This window comes from Colias philodice, chromosome 17 (assembly GCF_061535455.1).
Source record: "Colias philodice isolate Cphi_HAF_F1 chromosome 17, ilColPhil1 Martin Lab GWU primary, whole genome shotgun sequence".
Lineage (NCBI taxonomy): Eukaryota > Metazoa > Arthropoda > Insecta > Lepidoptera > Pieridae > Colias > Colias philodice.
In genome coordinates, this window is record NC_143102.1 from 4,834,424 (window position 1) to 4,855,196 (window position 20,773).

A 20,773-nucleotide genomic window follows, 5' to 3' on the forward strand; every position below is an offset into this window, starting at 1 on the left:
AGTTCTTTTAGACCTTCTAGCTTGGAATACATGATATTCTGTACTAGCTATATCTGTCGACTGTTCTTAACATTATTTTGGCTACTACTACTATATCGTGTGTTCCAAAGCTAGAAGGTCTAAAAGAACTATAGGTACACCTGCATTTGAGGTATGGAAGGCATATCCGAATGTCACACGAGGATTTGAAGCACTTTACAGTGGCAAATATGCAGACAGTGAAATTGAAAAGTTTGTGATTACAATGCATGATAGGTAAGGACGGTCACGATATTTTAAGGATACTCTTATCCAGAACTTATATTTTTTTATAATTATTATAAGTACATGTTTGTTTTTCACATTGTACCCCGCTGTGACAGTAAATGAGGGTCGCAAACAAATTTTTAACAAAAACGGACAGGCAAATCGAAAATTTGCCTCCCACAGAAGCTGCCCTTAAACAACACACCTTAAGGGCAGTTTTACAGGCTGTATATATTTAGGGACCTAAAAAAATCAAAATATTCCTTGCCCATCTGAAATAAAAAGAAAAGAGAAGCTTTGAATTGATAAGATGTCGGTGCGTGAAATCTTGCAATTCCAGATTGAAGTGTTTTATACGCCAGCTCAAATGTACCGAATTATGTAATTGTGGAGGTGGTTGTCATTATTATTAATACAAAAACGTTCTATTATTATATATCTTTATTTTTAACAATGTTACCTGACTTCATTTATAATTTAAAGATGATTAAAAATCACACTAATATTATAAAGACGAAAGTGTGTGTATATCAGTTAACCAGGTCCTACCAGACAAGATAACATGGTATAGGACAAATAAGTACGAAACACTGGATGGGCAAGTCAGACTCGCACTTGACTGGTTTTTGTTTTATGTTATTGCTTATTTTTCGGGTCTATTAGCCGTCCCCTACGCTGCGCTGACGAACGTTCCTGTACTTTCTATAATTTATTTCACATTGAAAATGATAAGATATATGTTACATGTTAATATTTTTATAATCTGCATGAAATGGCCTTTCAGTCAGTATTTTTTTATAAACCAAGTTTGATACAAAAATATAAAAATATACTGGTTTGTTTGGATTTTGCCACTGCCAAAAGTTTATTATTTTAAAGATTGTGACATATTTTGCTAGGGAACCCTAAAAAACTGGTATGGGGAATGAATCGGGCATCATCTAGTTACCTGATAACGACACCAAACTCGACTCAAAAGGCCAAATGAATCCACCAGAATTTTTTTTCCGAGCGCCGGGCGCTCTGTTCTATAACCCCCCCTCCCTCCCTTCTGCCGGGGAGTAGACACTGGCTACCAGGCGATTTGGGCTTAGGTGGACGAGTACAACATTCAAACCAAATTTCATTGCTTTACTCAAAAATGTATACCTTTTCCCATAAGAAAACGGACTATGACCCACATCAGTCATTGCTATGGCTCTGGCAACTTCAGACGCAGAAAAATTATTCATTTTGTAATGTGTTCAAAGATAAACAGTAGAAAGAAATAAACACAGTTTTAAACGTTACAATATTTTTGATTTGAAGCTGCTATAGTCGATAAATAAGCACCAAATTCTTAAATGGGTATAATATTTTAATGTTTAAAAATCGAAACACAATTTTTTTTTTCTCGTCATCATTTCAAAGACATAAGGAATTTAAAAAATTAACCACCTAACTAAAATACATAACAAGTCGAAAAAAACGTGATTTCTTTACCAATCCCCTAACTTTATCGGTGTGTTCAGGTTGCATGCATATATTCCTACTAGGTATGTAGAGATATACAGAGAACGCTAAATACATTTGCCTGTTCACCATTACCGTTAGATACACCATGACATGGTAGAGGCCGTTCTATAGAATTACGTCAAATAATGTACTCCATCTTTTATATCTCTGTAGGTGAGATGTTCTCCACCCTAGTCATCATCAGGTCTCCAGAATATAGTAGAGTCCGTGTTGAATAAGATTAATTTCTAAATCGGTGTATTCTTAACTGTTCCCCACTCAAGCACTTATAATTACTTGCTTAGTCATATTAGGTCTCCAGAATGGGTCGTGTAGTAGAGACCTTGCTTAATAACGTTAATGTTGAAAGATGAGTTTTCCTACATTACATATTTTACAACATACATAGTACACAATATTTACTATTCATAAATGTAATATGTTACTGCCTCTCAGAGAAAGCATAAATTAGGTAGAAACCACTAACACATTTCATATAAGTACATATATTCAATACGATACATTTTACTATTCCTTAATCTTTGTTCACTTTTAATTCAACAACGATGTGTATTATAGGGGGCGGTTAAAAAAACAAATTCAAATGTAGTGACAGAATAATCAAGGTCGTTGAACCGTGTAACAGCCTTAAGGGTGCGTATAAAGCAAAATTACCAATCTTCTATTAGATGATACGTGCAATATTCAAGACCAAATCTAAAAAATAAAATATATATCAAAAAAAGAGCGCCAAAAGTGCGCTCTTTTTTTCTCGAGATAAACGTTTGGTTTTGTCACGATAAAAGTGGTTTATCGCAGATAAAACCAAAACTAAAAGTAATTACACAAAATGCTCTGACAAATATCTTGCAAATGTTTTAATATAATTGTTTATGAAAAAAAAAAATCACAATAAGTATTACCATGTCAAGTAGAAAACGTAAAAGTGTGAAAATTAGAGCTAACTTGGTGATTTTTTTTTATCGAGTCAATTTTAATATTTTATGTTTTTGATTAAACAGAATCGTTGAACATATCATCTAGTTTGATATATATTTTATTTTTTAGATTTGGTCTTGAATATTACACGTATCATCTAATAGAAGATTGGTAATTTTGCTTTATACGCACCCTTAATGAATGTTTTTTTTTTGGGGTATAACAAACACTAGACAAATTCTGTAACTGCCACACATTGCAAAAATTATAAATAAGTTAGATTGTTTTGTGTATGTGCTAAAAAAATTGAAACAGACAATTAATTTGGATGTCGCCACGATCGCTTATCACGCGTACGTAGAGTCTGGCTAACGATTACGAAAGATGAGACTGGAAAAAGGCGGCAAATTCAAAAAATCAACGTATGGCAACTTAGGTAATAGTTGGAAGTTTTGATACTATTTATTATTTTCTCTTACGAGCAAAAAAATAAAACAAATTCTTAATCTTTATAATATTACGTTTTAAGTAATATAGTACAGTTAAGTGATACAGATAGAAAAAAAGAACGCCGAATACTGGTATCATCCATGTTACCTGCAAAATAATAAATATGAAACAAATCGGACTTATAATAATGTGCAATAAAAACGATTCGCTTCTGGCACTCGCCGGCCGCTGCCGCGGCACTAACTTAGATGAAAATAAATAAGTTCTTAAAATATTCTGATTTTTTTTCAATATTTTATGGACTCCCTATATTTTATTCGATCTGGCCAAATGTGGATGACAAAATCGTGAAACGTTGACGATCTGGTCAAACTATGTTGGCCACATCATGAAATGCGACCATTTCGTGAAAAGATCAATCATTTCATGAAATGAGCAAATCTACGATATGGCCACGACATATAGATTAGGAGAATATACAGTGGTGGACGAGAAACACCTAACACGATGAATTAGTCATCAAATTTATTTAACACTAGTGGTCCGCCCCGGCTTCGCCCGTGGTACATATTTCGCAATAAAAGGTAGCCTATGTCCTTTCTCGGGTATCAAAATATCTCCATACCAAATTTCATGCAAATTGGTTCAGTAGGTTAGGCGTGATCGAGTAACAGACAGACAGACAGAGTTACTTTCGCATTTATAATACATATTAGTATGGATTTGTTTAAAAACGTATAAGAGATGCAGCTGTATGTATAATAGAACACCCGTTTATGTAGTTTCATAAGAAATTGCTTAATTTTAATCAAACGTTAGCTTAAATTAAAAAAAAAAACAATTTGGCAGTCTGGACAACAAAATATTAGAAACAGCTTCGACAAAATATTAGAATCGGTTCGAGCTTTCAAATTCGAAACCTGTTGAAATGCCGCCAATATTTCTTTCTTCTACAAATATTTGCACCGTTTTGTAAATGTTCTATCAACAGTTTCTGAAAATTAATTAACTTTGCAGTAAAAACGGGTAAAAGTAAGGGATCGCGCATACATACAACTTTTAGTTGAACAACTGCATACGCGCGCATACTGTCTACTCGATAGTTGATCGATAAAAAAAGTCGAAAAGCCGCATCGATTTGCTTTTGATTAAAAAGTTGGACAACTCGATCACGCGCTCATAGTGTTTGAAGCGCGTAATCGATTAAACAGTTGATCCGCGATCGTTCAGTCCATCTGAATTAGAATGATTTCAGGAATTGTCTATAGAAGGCTGTTAGATTTGTTCGGGATATAAATTAAGACTGAAATCGATTGTATGCGCACCCCCATCGATAAGCAGTTTAATAGGAATTCAAGATGAGAACACAACTCGACAGAACAGTTTAAATCGCTGCAAAAGTTGTATGTATGAGCGGGCTCTAAGAGTAGTAACTAGTAACCCATCAACAATAAAAATAATTTTAAGTTTTATTTTGACAATAACTGGAGTTACAGGAAAATTGCAAATCATTTAGAGTGTTCGGTAAAAAGGTATTCAATGCTATAGTCTATTTCAAAAAGCATGGTACTTCTGATCAAGTACCTAGAAAAGCTCGACCATGAAAAATCACTGCTCGCGAGGATAGGCAAATGATTCTTTTGGTAAAGATGAATCATTTAAAAGGTAGACCAAAGGATTTGAACTTACGTTTGAGGACAAAAAACTGTTGCCAATTACTTCATCAGTAAAGTCAGTTTATCGAAGTGATATTATCATGACAATGTAAAGCTGGTTGCCGTTTATCCCGTTGTGTATGTAGTGACATGAAACAAAAGTGCTTGGAAGGGATATGCCACGTCCGATACAATTAATAGACCGGGAGATACTGACACAAAATTTCGAGTCATTTGTATCAGGATGGCGGTTCTACAGGGGTCTTAGTACGCAATGACAAAAAGAAAAACGATGGTGTGAACACTTGTACCGGCGGCTTAGTCGCGTGGGCGTTAGTCGAACTCGTCGTAAAAATAGCGAAAGTCAAACGATTTTTAACACAAAAATTTTAGAATTTACCGATAGCCCATAAAAAAGAAGTAGGCGGTAGTGTCATGCCATACTTTTCCGGTGTGACTTACAGCCCGCCATACCGACGCAAATGTGTTGATTTAAAAAAAAACAATTCAACCATTTGTACCAGGCTAACTTTTGCACAGGTAACCATCGTCGTGTAGCCATTTACGAAAATCACCATACAATACTTTTCGGACGATTCCAAATGGTCGCCATACCGCCGAAAATCTGCAAAAATTTTTTTTTTCGCCAAACTTTTTGTACCAGTATTGCATTTGGATTTTTGGAGGTTATTTGATAAAATGTGACCATTATTATATTTGCCATACTTCTAGTAGGGGGAAAAAGTGCTGCCATACTTCATAAATAAATTTATCATTAATTTATAGAAGTGAAGATTTCTACCACCTAGATCTTTGAAATTTTGTATTTATATTTGTTGAACCTCAAACTTATAGGAAAGATTAATGCCATACTGTTACAAATCGTTCAAAATACGAATAAAATCATACAATAAAAAAAAATCTTATACACATTCGCCACCTCCCACAGGTATGGCATTATCACACTTCTATTTATAATCATTCAGGAGTTGTTGAAAAAAAAATTTAGGGTGTTACAAATGGTTCGGCGAAAAAAAAAATTTGCAGATTTTCGGCGGTATGGCGACCATTTGGAATCGTCCGAAAAGTATGGCATGGCGATTTTCGTAAATGGCTGCACGACGATGGTTACCTGTGCAAAAGTTAGCCTGGTACAAATGGTTGAATTGTTTTTTTTAAATCAACACATTCGCGTCGGTATGGCGGGCTGTAAGTCACACCGGAAAAGTATGGCATGACACTACCGCCTACTTCTTTTTTATGGGCTATCGGTAAATTCTAAAATTTTTGTGTTACAAATCGTTTGACTTCGCTATTTTTCCGACGAGTTCGACTAACGCCCACGCGACTAAGCCGCCGGTACCAGCGTTCACACCATCGTTTTTCTTTTTGTCATTGCGTACTAAGACCCCTGTAGAACCGCCATCCTGTTACAAATGACTCGAAATTTTGTGTCAGTATCTCCCGGTCTATAATGTTTTAACCAGTCTTATTATGTAGAAGATATTGATCAAAATAATGACCATGATAATTAGATAAAAACGTTTTTTATTAAATTTTCACCGTCATTAGTGAGGCTAACATACGTTTGGACTGATATCACACACAGTCCTCTGGTAATTGATAATATGTAATATGTATGTATCGTACTTTGATTAGCTCTATGGTATGATGTTTATTTTAAATATTATTGACGTCTAAATTGATAAGTAATTTCTTGGAAAACTTTTTTTCATCCGTTTCAAAAATATTTTGAAATCGAACAGGAAAAAACAGTCCCCTGACAACAGTCCTCTGCCTGAAAATTCTGCAATAACGTATTAAATTAACGAAAAAAATGAAAAGGTAAATCGTAATAAACATTATTTCAAATTATAGGTTCAACACATTCATTTCAAATAGAACCTATGACATATTTATTTGACGCTTCTAGTCTTAGATCCGGGATTAGAAAAATATATCCTCATCTGTTATTTAGATGAAAGAATTTTTTATAAGCTGATTTCTATATCATGAACTTATAAAAGGGCACTGTAATTTCGTACAGCTCCTATACAAACGCTGTACTGATTTTTTTTTTAATTTTCCGAAAAAAAAAAAACGGGTTCTGTTTGAGAGAAAATTAACTTTTAAGTTAGATGAGGAGGCCCACTGAATTTATATGTATTTTCCGAGTTATTAACCGTTTCCCAAGAAATCCTGACTGGGTTTGGGTTATTCAACTTCTATCCTATAATTTCTTCGCTCTTATGATCATTTCTTCTTTTTTAGTATCATAATATTTACTCATTTGATATCAGTTTCTATAGAAATTTCTCTCTGGATGACCTTTTTAACCGACTTCATCTATTTCATATGCGTTCGAGCATCCTGTGTATTATGAATCAAGTTTTTAAAGGAAAATACATATTGCAAATCTGACTATAATTTGAAGATTTTTACATTTAAGCAAATTAGCAGATAAATTTACGAATATAATCCGAACGTGATCCATGTGATAGCATAGGTGATAGGATATGAGCTATAACTCCGATGGGCGATGCTGGGTCGTACCGCTAGTTTTTATACAGGGTGTCCCAAAAAGTAGTGATGAACGGAAGCTGGGAGGTAGAGGACCTAGAGAGCTATCCGAATCACCCCCATGTATGTTATGCGATTTTTCGTATTTTCGGAGTTATGACATTTTTTTCAATTTTTCATCTATCGCTGAGTACGATGAGATTTTTATTTATGGTGACGTGACTTATTGCGCTAGATGCTTGATTTTTTTTTGTGTGGTAAGCTGAAAGATAGGCCAATTCAGTATGGTAACATTTACTATCGTTAGATCTTCGAATGGAATAAAAAAAGAATTAAATGCCAAGAAAGATAAAATTACCCAGTATGTTCACAACTTCAAGGGCCCATAAAAAAATAAAATCACATAAAAAAAGTTTTCCATTTGGCTTTTAAAAACTCGCTCTATCTATCAGGTAGCTACCCTAAAAATTTCATTTTATTATTCAGAAGGCTTCAATCGAAAAATTGAAATCTAAATGTGGTAAGTGCAAAAATTTTATTAACATGATGATCATTAAAACCAAATTAAAACCCATAAATAGGTGTTTAATTACCAGAAATTTTTAAAATAACCCCGCTGTTGCTCAATGCAAGTGCGACATCACCGTAAAAAGTTGTCTTTTAAATGTCTGAATGCCCTTTTATCATTTTTAATGGTTTCTTCTGCTACTATGAATTTCCGGGTTATTTCGTCCAAATTGTAGCATTCTCTCAAGTAGCCGAGGTCTTTTTAGTATCACCATTGAAACAAATCAATGGGGTTTAGGTCGAGGGACCGTGCAGGCCAGGCTTTAAGGCAGGCGTCACCAGCGCATGCGCAGGCTGCAACGACCAATCCATCTTTCAGGGTATCTTTGCCCTTTAGCCTGGCCTCGACGGTCCCCGGACATAAACCCTATTGATTTTTTTCCGTGGGGATACTACAAAGACGAGAGACTGCCACAATTTGAACGAAATAACCTGGAAATTCATAGTAGCAGAAGAAACCATTAAAAATGATAAAAGGGCATTCAGACATTTAAAAGACAACTTTTTACGGTGATGTCGCACTTGCACTGAGCAATAGCGGGGTCATTTTAAAAATTTCTGGTAATTAAACACCTTGTTATTGGTTTTAATTTGTTTTTATTAATCATCATGTTAATTCAATTTTTGCACTTACCTCATTTAGATTTCAATTTTTCGATTGAAGCCTTCTGAATAATAAAATGAAATTTTCAGGGTAGCTACCTGATAGATAGAGCAAGTTTTTAAAAGCCAAATGGAAAACTTTTTTTATGTGATTTTATTTTTTTACGGGCCCGTGAAGTGGAGAACATACTGGGTAATTTTATCTTTCTTGGCATTTTAATTCTTTTTTTTATTCCATTCAAAGATCTAACGATAGTAAATGTTACCATACTGAATTGGCCTATCTTTCAGCTTAGCACACAAAAAAAATCAAGCACCTTCCGCAATAATTGACGTCACCATGAGTGAAAATATCACCGTACTCGGCGATAGGTGAAAAATTGAAAAAAACGTCATAACTCCGAAAATACGAAAAATCGCATAACATACATGGGGGTGAGCCCTTTAGGTCCTCTACCTCCCAGCTTCCGTTCATCACTACTTTTTGGGACACCCTGTATATAGATATTTAGATATCATTGATTTAGATAAACCTTAGATAAATATTATGCGACATGTCGCGGAATAATTAATGATTTATTTTTGTTTTTGTCCATAGAGGTGAAGAAAACGCGAATAACACGTGTGCAATGGCTGCATCCGCGGCAGCTCCCGCCACATGGCGGGGGACCAACGACAGCGCGACGGAGTTTTGTCGACGAGGGAACACGCCCGCCACGTATGGCAGGTACCACCAGCGAACCAATGCACCATATGCCACGCCACCTTCCAACACCGAAAGGTTTGCATGTTGCACTATTCCAAAACTTCGAGCTGCGAATTTAGAATTTAACTTGTTTTATACACTTAGCCACTAGTAAGGTAAGGTGTGTTGCCATTCTACCGATTTTTGGAAGGTTTGGCGGATGGTATAGTTTGCTGATCGTGATTGATTTCCCTGTTTGTTTCCTTGTCACCGTATTCACTATAGAGTATATTGTATATGTTGCACTTTTGTGTTCGCTTTGAAATTTAAAAAAATAATAATATTTTCACTCAGTAAAAAAAGGAATGTACCTATGATTTGCACATTACCTACCTACCTATAATAGTTATTTTTATTCACCAACAGATACAAATTATTGGGTCATTTGTAACAGTATGGCGGTTCTTACTGTACGCAGTGACAAAAAAGTGTGTGCGTGTAACCTTTACGCGCGATTGAAGTAAAACTTCTTTGGCGTTGACGACATATATCACTGAAATGATTAAATATTAACTTAAATAAATAAATATTATATTATAATTTAATTATATTTATTATTCATGTGCTTTACAAAGATTATTCAAATGTTATATTAATATTATTCATTCGAAACAGGTAATTGAATGTCATCATAATTTCTTACGTACGAAATTATAGGTTTGTGGTAACTATAATGTGAAACATAAATTTTACTCTCTAAATTTGCTACTTTTCTTGAAAATACAGCATCTATTGTTGTACCGAAACGCGTTGTTGAATGAAGTCGAGAAGTATTCATAGATAAATCAAATTTTTCTTCTAAAAAATCAATTAACGGCTGAGATTCCTGAGAGCGAAAATTAACATTAAAATCTCCAGTTAGAATCATCGGTAATTCATGATAATTACTATTTAAAAGTCGAGAACCTTCAATTGTGAAGTGAAGTAATTGCTGATGAATAAATTTTATGATATTTGTCAGGCTAGTATTTGTAGAAATATAAATAACAACGATAATCACAGGTTGGTCATTCGTATTAACACATCGAACCAAGGCGATGTCACCAATTTGTGAAACCTCATCGGAAATTTGTGATAATATAGTTGGTGAAATATTTTGAATTGGTGTTACATTGTTCAGTGTATCTGTAGATGAATGATATACAGCTACTCCACCAGCAGTTGAGTTGGGTCGTTTGTATTGGGTAACGCAATAAAAATTTTCAATAAGAATTTGTTCGTCATTTTTCATCCAAGTTTCGGAAAATAACAGCAATGTGGACCTTTTTAATACTTTATCATTCAGATCAGAAACATGAGCACGTAAACTTTGGCAGTTGAAGGAAAATAGTGTAATGTTACTCTCATTTACAAGGTTATATAATTCTTCCTGTTGTGTTATTAGGCGAGAATTTGAAAGTCTTTCAAATTCACACTGTAAATCAACTATTCCCCCTGGACGCTTTCTTCCACGATAAAATTTGTTGTCATCGGTGTTTGAGACAATGAACAATCCATTTATATCAGTTACTCGTGATAATGCTACATATAACAGCTGCTGACTGTGACTTTTATTGTATTCATAAACGATTTGATCAAAAGTACCACCTTGAGACTTATGTATTGTAAGCGCACAAGCAGATACTAATGGAAAGTGATTTCTCTTTGCAAATATTGTCTTATTTCTATTCATTGGTACAGATGACGATCTTCGTAAAATTGGGACTGCTGTTCTACTAATGTTTAGAGTTTGAATATGATGGGCAGCTTTTTTCCTAATTTTCTCTCCTATCTTACCAGGAAACTCAAGCCATAAGCGTATGATGTTATCACTGTCATCACGTTCAATATACACTAACTTTCCAACACAACCGTTGGCTAAGCCATCAGATACATCAATATTGGTTGTAATAATGTAAAATTTGTTAAGAACTAATATGATTTCATAAGGCGATCCTCCTGTATCAATAACTGACATTTTATGAAATTGTTGGCGTACATATGCTTCTTGTTCAACTGAATGACAACCTATATACATATCTGTTGCTATGGATACTACTTTGTCTTCAGCAATATTTAAAATAGATTGATTATAATCCGCAACATGTTTATTTTTATTTTTAATTTACTTATTTTAAAAGTAATAAATAAACAAGTATATTTAGAGATTTTCAAAAAATAATGTTTTTAAAACTGTTGAATTTTTCATTCACTTTGCTATTCACAATTGATCCGTTTTAAAATTTGAAAATAAATAATCCTAATTGATTATGATATTTGCCACTAGCTGGCGTATAAGTCAAGAAGCGTGTAGTATATGACATATACTTACAACCAATCAGAATTATTATTTTTAAATGGCGGAAACTACGCAGACTATAGTAAGCGTTACTTCCGTCAGAAAAAAAATCTGAGTTACTCCCTAGTCGCGCCTAAAGAAGTTTTACTTCAAAAAGAAAAATGATGGTTAGAGCGCTGGTACCGGCGGCCCAGTTGCGTGGTCGTTAGTCCGTAGTCGTACACGTCGGATAAATTTCGAGTGTCAAACATTGAGTACTAGAGAGGACATCGCTACTACACTTTTTGTAACATAGTAGCATTTATAAGTAATAATAGGCAGAATGTCTACAAAGTGACATCGCTTATCTATGACTCAATAGCCGCCCCACGCGCGCCCCGCATCGCCGCGCTTGTCGCACAGATTTTGTTCGTGGTGTCCTCTCGTACGTAAACGTAGTAATAATACTTCAATGGTGTCAAACGATATGTTCTACAAAAAATTTTGGATTTTCCGATAGTCCATAAAACAGAAGTAGGCCATACTTATCCGGTGTGACTTAAATCCAGCCATACCGACGCGAATGCGTTAAGGTTAAATCGGACCCAAAACAGACGTTTCGACTGCACGGAGATTTAATTTTTTTCTTCATAAACTACCTATTACATTTTTAAAGTGAAACTTTTATTACATCGTCTCAAACTTTTTGGTCTGTGTAGCGCATGTCGCGTGACGGTCGGCTGCCGAGTAGGTATAAAGCAGTGTTCGGAACCGTTCGAACAGTTTCACTTTTACCGTGGTTTCATAAAACTACACAATATTTTTTTTATTTAACTATCGATTTATTTAATTAAAGAGTTTGTTTAGCGACGTTTGGGAACCGAAACACGATTGATAAAATTTGCCTCGATAGAAAAACGTGAAGTTGCCTAAAAATTAAACGGAGAATCAATTTTATTTGGACAATAGTGAAGTAATGCCGGGTCCAGACTGGTGAAACGTAACATGCAATGTTACATTCTGCCTTTCATTGCATGTTCGCTGCTGGTGTGGACGCATAGCGCGCTCATAACGCGCATTCACTACGAACATCCCGCGTTCGTCTGTTTCCGCCATTCTGCCGCGAACACGGCCCTTCGATACACTTTTTTTTCGTGCGCGTCAAACCGGTAGATCACACGAAGCATGGAGTCCGAAGACCACGTTCTTGCTATGACGATTATCAGTACTTCATTATTTATAATACATCAACTCATGAAAACACGCCGAAGACCCTTTCTTTTGCTCATTCCACGCAGTCTCGTCCTCCATGTTCGTTGCGTTCTCAAACGACCGTCCACATTGGCTGCTCCGCGCACACTACGCGCCCCTTTGTGTTCGTCGAAAAACCGACAAATTTCGGATCGCTCCGCGCGCGGCTTGTAATGCTCGTAGCATGCGCGTGTAATGCACAATTCGCGCGCGCAAGACGTCCAAACTAGAATGAGAAAGAAATGATGAGAAATTGTTACAAAGTGTGTTACCTTTCATGATACATTGCAGCAATGTGGACGGTGAATTCTTTCATTGCATGTTACATTGCATGTTACGTTTCACCAGTCTGGACCCGGCATAATATCAATGAAACTTTACCCACGTGGGCACCTTTAAATTCTTGAGGGACGTATGGGAGTAAATTTTTCAATTAAAATATCAGTAATTAAAAAAAAAAATGTTATGTGGTTTTATGAAACCACGGTAAAAGTGAAACTGTTCGAACGGTTCCGAACACTGCTTTATACCTACTCGGCATCCGACCGTCACGCGACATGCGCTACACAGACCAAAAAGTTTGAGACGATGTAATAAAAGTTTCACTTAAAAAAATTTATTAATAAGAGCAAAAAATTGCGCGTCTGCCTCCAGCCAGTCGACACCAAAGCAAGAGGTGCACAAACACGATTGCATTTCACCTTATTAAAAAAAAAACAAATTTAACCATTTGTACCAGGCTAATTTTTGCACAGTTAATCATTGTCGTGCAGCCATTTACGAAAGTAGCCATGCCATACTTTTCGGACAGTTCCAAATAGTCGCCATACCGCCGAAAATCAGCAAAATTTTTTTTACCACCCTTAATGTTATAATTTTTGTTACTTTAAGTAATAGATACATAGCGGGGGATCATAGTATGGTTTGTTTGTTTGTTTTGTTATACATATTAACTTACCCATTCATTATAATTATTAGTAAAAGTCCGCACATATCCAAATCCATTTTTGGCACTTTTTTGCATTGTTTCGGCTTGCTTCGTTTTTTACGAGTGGAGTGTAGTCGATCTTAGTTGTGCGCAATCATGTATTGTCATGTATAACGCTTCGTTGTTTGTTTAGAAACAAAAACGTACAAGAGTGAGGCTACGTAAATGACGTTATTTGTAAACGGTGTTTCAGAACTACACCTCTCCATCGGTGGTACGGCAGTGGCGAGCGGACGGGGGGCGCGACCGGCGGCGAGAGCACGCCGAGCACGCCCGGCGGCGGCACGGAGCGGCGGCGGCGGCAGTCGGGCTCCGGCTCGTCGCGCTCGGAGTCCAGCTCGCCCGAGCCCAGCGACACGTCGCGCGCCTCCACGCCCGCCGCGCCGCCGCCCGCCACCCCGCAGCACCCGCACCCGCACCACGCCAACCACCGGACCCCTTCGACGCACCCGCACCAGGTATCATACAAGTCGACATTTTCTAGCATGATGTTACCAATTACAGTGTAATAGTCACTTTGATATATAAACCTTTGCCACGGATTGGAAACTAGTTCAGTAAACGATAATTCGAGTACTTCGAGACTCACGTAGAGTCTCGAAGTACTCGAATTATCGTATGATTGCAGTGTTTACTATGTACTACCTACTTCTAAACTAAATTATATCAAATTTGTTTTTCAGTGGGGGGCATCGACAGCAAACGGAAGACCTCTTGCAATCTGTGTTAGAAATTTACCTACGAGGTCGACCGATAGTTCCCTCAAAGATGGTCTTTATCACGAATACAAAAAGCACGGAAAAGTTGTTTGGGTAAAAGTGGTTGGTCAAAATGCGGATAGGTACGCGGTGGTCCGCTTTAAAAAACCGTCCGATGTAGAAAAGGCTCTAGAAGTGTCGCAGGATAAACTTTTTTTTGGTTGCAAGATCTCTGTGGCTCCTCACCAAAGTTGCGATGATGACGCCGAGTCGGCGAAACCCTATGAGACTGATATTGATGAATACCACCCCAAGGTGAATAAGATATTATTTTATTAATTAAATTATCTAATAATAAATGGACCTTTAATTGTTATATATTATCTTCTATTTAAACATATTTTATGACGGCCTTTTCAGGCGACAAGGACGTTATTTATCGGAAATTTGGAGAAGGATGTAACACAGCAACAACTGCGGGATAAGTTCAAGCATTTCGGTCGAATAATAGAAATTGACATCAAGAAGGGCAGCGGCGGGGGCGCGGGCTATGCTTTCTGTCAGTACGCGTCCATATCCAGCGTGGTGGAAGCGATCCGAGCCATGGATGGCGAATATGTGGGCAGTTCAAGAGTTAAACTCGGATTTGGAAAGCCCGTCGCCACCACATGCGTTTGGGTCGACGGTCTCACCGAACACACGGAAAAGCAGGTTTGCCTATACTTTTTATACGTAATTTAATGTAAGCAGTTTTTTGTTTACTGTTTTATCATAACGATAAAAATATACAATCGCCAAATATAATTTACATACATCATCATGATCGTGAACAGTTAATTTTTTTACTGCTAGGCGCAGGCCTCTCATGAGAAACTTCAATATACTAGGATAATGGTTTAAAAGGAAATGTAGTGAGAGAGACACTAGCAAATTAGGTATTTAAAAACTGTCGCTGTCACTCTCCTAGCGATCGCGCTCGATAAGGACAAAAACTTAAGCTATCTGAAATAAAGTAAGATAGCATACGTACATTTACAAAATGTAAAACCTCTGCCTATGTATGTAGTAATAATTATACACAACAAAAAGTTGTGTAGAGATAAACTACGATAACATGGCGCGCCCCTCCAAATTACTGTTTCAATGTGTGTAGTGACATCCTTACGAAGGAGTTTGTATGTAGTTGTACGTATTCGTCTTTAGTACTTTACGTCCAGATTTGTTGGTCAACTAATCATAAATTGCCGAGCGCCCAAGACAACGCACGTGTCGTTTTCATAGAATACGTCAGTGCAGCGCCATTACTAATAAATAATAATAATGAGCGATTAGAGCGTGACTAGTCGAGCAACAAATCCGTGGATTTGTTTTTGTTTGACGGCCGTCTCATTACGCACACATGCGTTGTGAATCTCGGTGGTGCATTGTAAATACTTTCACAAATACTTTCAAACGTTTTGAATTTTGGAGGGGCGCGCCATGTTATCGTAGTTTATCTCTACAATCTGAATAACTCACATAGTATTAAATGAGAAAATGTGTTAATACCTTGGTCTTGTCTATTAAGTTTTACCTTCTCGTCGCTAATGTGATCCAATTCTCGATAAAGCAGGTTGTAACTGCCACTAGTAAAATTACCATGCTCAGAAATAAATGCTTACATCACCTTTTATTTGTTAAAAATGTTTCCACATTACATAATTTTTCATGTAATACACTAGTTAGTTAGTCTGTAATTTGTATAATTATATACTTTAATTATTTTATGGGTATAACTTATTTCATTTTCAAATATGTATCTGTCGTGGCCATATCGTAGATTTGATCATTTCACGAGATGGTCGCTTTATTTATTCGCTAATTCGTTTAATTACAATGTGAAAAAGTCATAGCAAAGAATTTATGACGAAGAGGTTCGAGTACTGTGGAAACTGCGGATATTCAAGAAAAAATGCGTCTAAAATCCTATAACTATATTTATATATCCTACTATATTATAATAATTGTTTCTTTTCTAAAATGCGATTCGCTTCTGGCACTCACCAGCCGCTGACGGGGCACTAACTTGAATGACAATAAACAAGTTCTAAAAATATTCTAAATCTTTTAAATATTTTATGGACTCCCTATATTTTATACGATCTGGCCAAATGTGGATGACAAAATCGTCAAATCTGGTCAAACTATGTTGGCCACATCATGAAATGTGACCATTTTGTGAAATGATCAATCATTTCATGAAATGAGCCTACGATATGGCCACGACATATCCACAAGAAAATACTGTCCCAACCTTTGATACACTATGCCTATGAAATGAATCGGTGTTACGTTCCATTAAATGAAATGTAATATTAGGACACATCAGACATATCAGACACATCGGACATTTTGCGACAAAATGTATGAAACACACATTCTAAATAGTAATAATAAGCTCGTGTAGGTACGTACGCGTAACATTTTCAAGTGCGAGATGAGCAAGGCTAGGCCATTCAGTCGTATTTTTTTCACTGCATTCCTTAGCAGTGGGTAACTGTGAGGTGAGGTCGGCGGGTGCCGGCGTAGTCGGGTGGAGGCGAGGACGGGCACTAATGATTACAGTACGGCCAGGTGCTGGCGGCGATATCGCGGTGCGGCGCGGCGACGTCGGTGTGCGTGGACCGCGCGGCGGGCGCGGCGCTGGTGCACTTCGAGCAGGCGGCCGCGGCCGGCGCCGCCGTGCGCGAGCTGCGCCGCCTGGCCGCGCACCTGTCGGCCGCCGAGCCCGACCAGCCGCGCCTCTGCGTCGACTACGCCTCCCGGGAGTGTCAGGTGAACGCCTACCCTCATGTGTCCGCTTAGCAGTGGCGAAGTCTTCCATCGGGTTGAAGCATATCGAATTAAATTAATGTTCAAATAACTATTCGAATACTATCCATAAATATTTATAAAAAAGTCCTGTGCTGTGCTGAAATAAAGTAAATTTTACTAACACTTTTTTAAGGAGAAACGTGGGCTGATTATTGATTTATTATTGTTTCTTTTTAGGATGCATTCTATGAGCAGTTGGAGAAACATGGTGGATCTTCAACTCTTACGAGTTCTGAGCGGTTGAGCACTGATCTAACCGGTCGCTACCTTCCTACAGCGAGGCATGAACAATTGAGGTAATCTTTATACTTTTTAAATAGCGGTTATAGTCGCCAGTTACAGTACACTGACCAAGACACGACCTTGTAATGGCTACAGTCTACACCATTAAATTAGAAACGTATTGGATGCGTCTAAAAATGGCATTTATTAATTTTTACGTAGCTTTATACCATTACAATGATATTCCGTTGGAATTATAACAATTCTTAACATCCATACTAATATTATAAATGCGAAAGTAACTCTGTCTGTCTGTTACTCAATCACGCCTAAACTACTGAACCAATTTGCATGAAATTTGGTATGGAGATATTTTGATACCCGAGAAAGGACATAGGCTACCTTTTATTGCGAAATATGTACCACGGGCGAAGCCGATACGATAAATTAATTCAATCTGACTTTACGTTGATGTCCTGCAAGTATCGATAAACAAATGTCGATAATGGAAACGAGTGCGTATTTTTAAAACTGAAAAATCAAACCAAATAACTGAAAAATATCAATTTACCTATGATAACATAAGTTTTTCAGACAAATTAAATGGGGACATCCATTTTCATCATAAAATATACACTAGCGAATACGTGTTTAACCCTTAAATTGTCACCCCTAGATAACTTGTGTGTATTATGTTCAAATTTTGAGGATGTGTTGGAATTAGGATAGAAAAGAGGAAAATGAAAAAAAAAAATTAAAAATTTTAATTTTTTCCATTGTTTTCACTATGTCACATAAAACGGACATTGCCAATTATATGTACATGTTCGGAACGTCACATATAACGGACATTGCACATTATTCCTACAACCGTGGTACACTAATAAAATGCACATTATCAACTATGAAATTCAAAATTATCATCACATTTTAATCTATCTATATTTAGAATAAGCTTTTCAAAGATCTGTCTTAAAATATTGGTTAAAACTTTAACGATATCTTTAAAAATAATGGATTTCAAAAAACGACACTACCAAAAATCAATGCATACGAATGTGCTTAGAATTGGAATAGAAATAGTCCTACATAGCCAGAGAACTTATCTTATACACCAAAAAAGTCCTCTTCCCGTTCGCTAAATTGTACACATTGAAATGTGTTTGCCCCAGCATATGCAAAGAAGTCGTATGTACCATGCCTGAAGTAGCAAAACAAACATGAAATTTAAATGACTTTTTTTTGGATTCTTTGGCATATGCTGCCAGTTTTTTTTACTTTGTAAGGTATTATCATTTAAATTTTCAAACATTGGGTAGTATTTCTGGTAAGTAACACGATGCTGTGGCTGAAGTACTACTGAGGAGTGGAGAAGATTCATTTCGCACCGCATGTAATGGCTGTAATTCTGCAGCAATAATATTTTGTTGATGGTAAAAATTCCTACTTTTTGGGTCTTCATTGTCTCTAAAATCGATATGTTGTATAATTCCGGGCGTATGGTGCGGGGGGCAGATGATTTACACTGTAATCATTGTGAAAACATCCCCGTAGGTCTAGATTTCCTTTGAAATCGTCATCTCAACTCGATGCCAGACTCTTCAGCTTCCGCCAGAGGTAGTGATGGAGTTTTTTATTGATTGCCAAGTTATGCTCCTGTAAAAAATAATAAAAATAGAGAAAAATATATTATAATGATGACGTTGAAAATGGCAGGCGTTATTGGTAACGTCCGTTATATAGGACATGTGAAGAATACCCTAGTGTATACTCCAAGTTGTCAACGTCCGTTTTATAGGACATCAAAAATAAACTAAGATTTTTATTCCAAATATTGTAAAATATGTCAAAATTATGTCAAAATACTATACTTACAATCGTATTCTAACTAATAATATAACATTATAAGCAAAATAGCCAAAATACTTACAGTTATTATCAATTTTATCAGGAGAGTCAAGAGATCCGTTTTTTGCGATTTTCAAATGGTCACCATTCGCGGCTGTACTTCGCTTCGCTAAAAAAACCTGCATGTACGCGAAGGACATAGCTAGTACCTTCCCAATATACCAATTTGCGAAGCTTAGGTCTGCTACAACAGCGCCAGCATGTGTGTAAATACTATGTCCTTTAAAACTGACGAAATCAATTTAAGGGTTAACAGGTTAAAAGTTACAAGGAAATATTAAGTTGCATTTTTATTTGGAAAATTTTCGTTTTACCTACTTAATCTATGTTAAAAAACTTAAAATAACTTAACAACAACATAACAGACGTTAAAAATCTTGGTTAAAAATGCATTTTATAATATTTGTAAAAACATGTTGTACTACGTGGCTGAATGCGAGCCCCGCCTTTGGCTATAAAATAGTATAGTATCCACACGACACATCATACGACCCATCATTAACACGAACTGTCATAGGAATCAAGGTTCGCCGTGCCGACTATACATATTACTTTTATTTCAAACAGAGTCAAAATTATTGAACATAATTGATAAGCAGTAGCAATACATATTCACAGATTACGGTTAGCACTGAAGTACTCTGAAAAGTGATTCATATTATATTATAAATTATTAATATTGACTGGATTACTTGTTGTGGTACATCTAATTATTCTTTCATTCATAGACGAAATTAAAAGTTTTCTATTTATGAGAGGATATCATATATCCCGTCGCGGTAATTCAAATATATTTTAATGGTTCTTATTAATAATTTAAGAATGAACACTATTTACACAGATATGAGACCGGCACATCACGATCTCGTGCACCAAGTTTTGGGCGAGGTTCGTCGAGAACACCCAGATATACACACGATCATTACGATCCAACCGACTATGCCGCCGATCGCAGATACAGGTCAGTATTGATTTTCCAAATTGTAACCTACCTTAATTTTACTTACCTATTTAAGGTTAATTCGTTATTTAAATGATATATTGGTTTTTAACAGGGTATATGAAGAATTGGGGTCTAGTCCACCAACGGACGAGGCTCCCTATGATGATCGGTTGCAGTCTGTTGTCGTGTCACCGCATCGCGCGCATAGACATCGACATGACTCCAGCCCTGAAGATAGGAAACATTCTAAAGTAATTATGAATACTCGTAATTTACATGAATAATCGTTATGAATATTTTTCGTAATAAATAAAATGAATAATAAATATTTCGGGACAATTTTCACACACGGCATGATCAGGATCCCATACTAAGCTTTCGCTTGTGTTATGGAAACCAGATGGCTGATAAACATACATATATATATAATTTTA

General features: G+C 36.4%; 1 protein-coding gene across 3 annotated transcripts in view; it reads left to right on the forward strand.

The window, feature by feature from the left end:
- Positions 1-20,773, forward strand: part of spen (spen family transcriptional repressor split ends) — a 103,488-nt gene that overhangs the window by 66,451 nt on the left and 16,264 nt on the right. For 2 of the 3 annotated variants that reach the window (XM_089705998.1, XM_089706000.1), the window contains 8 exons: positions 9,073-9,255; positions 13,909-14,173; positions 14,399-14,728; positions 14,834-15,124; positions 17,027-17,227; positions 17,444-17,562; positions 20,238-20,357; positions 20,452-20,590. In XM_089705998.1, coding sequence (XP_089562124.1) covers positions 9,073-9,255; positions 13,909-14,173; positions 14,399-14,728; positions 14,834-15,124; positions 17,027-17,227; positions 17,444-17,562; positions 20,238-20,357; positions 20,452-20,590 — 1,648 coding nt within the window. The remainder of the gene's footprint in view (positions 1-9,072; positions 9,256-13,908; positions 14,174-14,398; positions 14,729-14,833; positions 15,125-17,026; positions 17,228-17,443; positions 17,563-20,237; positions 20,358-20,451; positions 20,591-20,773) is intronic. The other variant, XM_089705999.1, reaches the window with a different exon arrangement.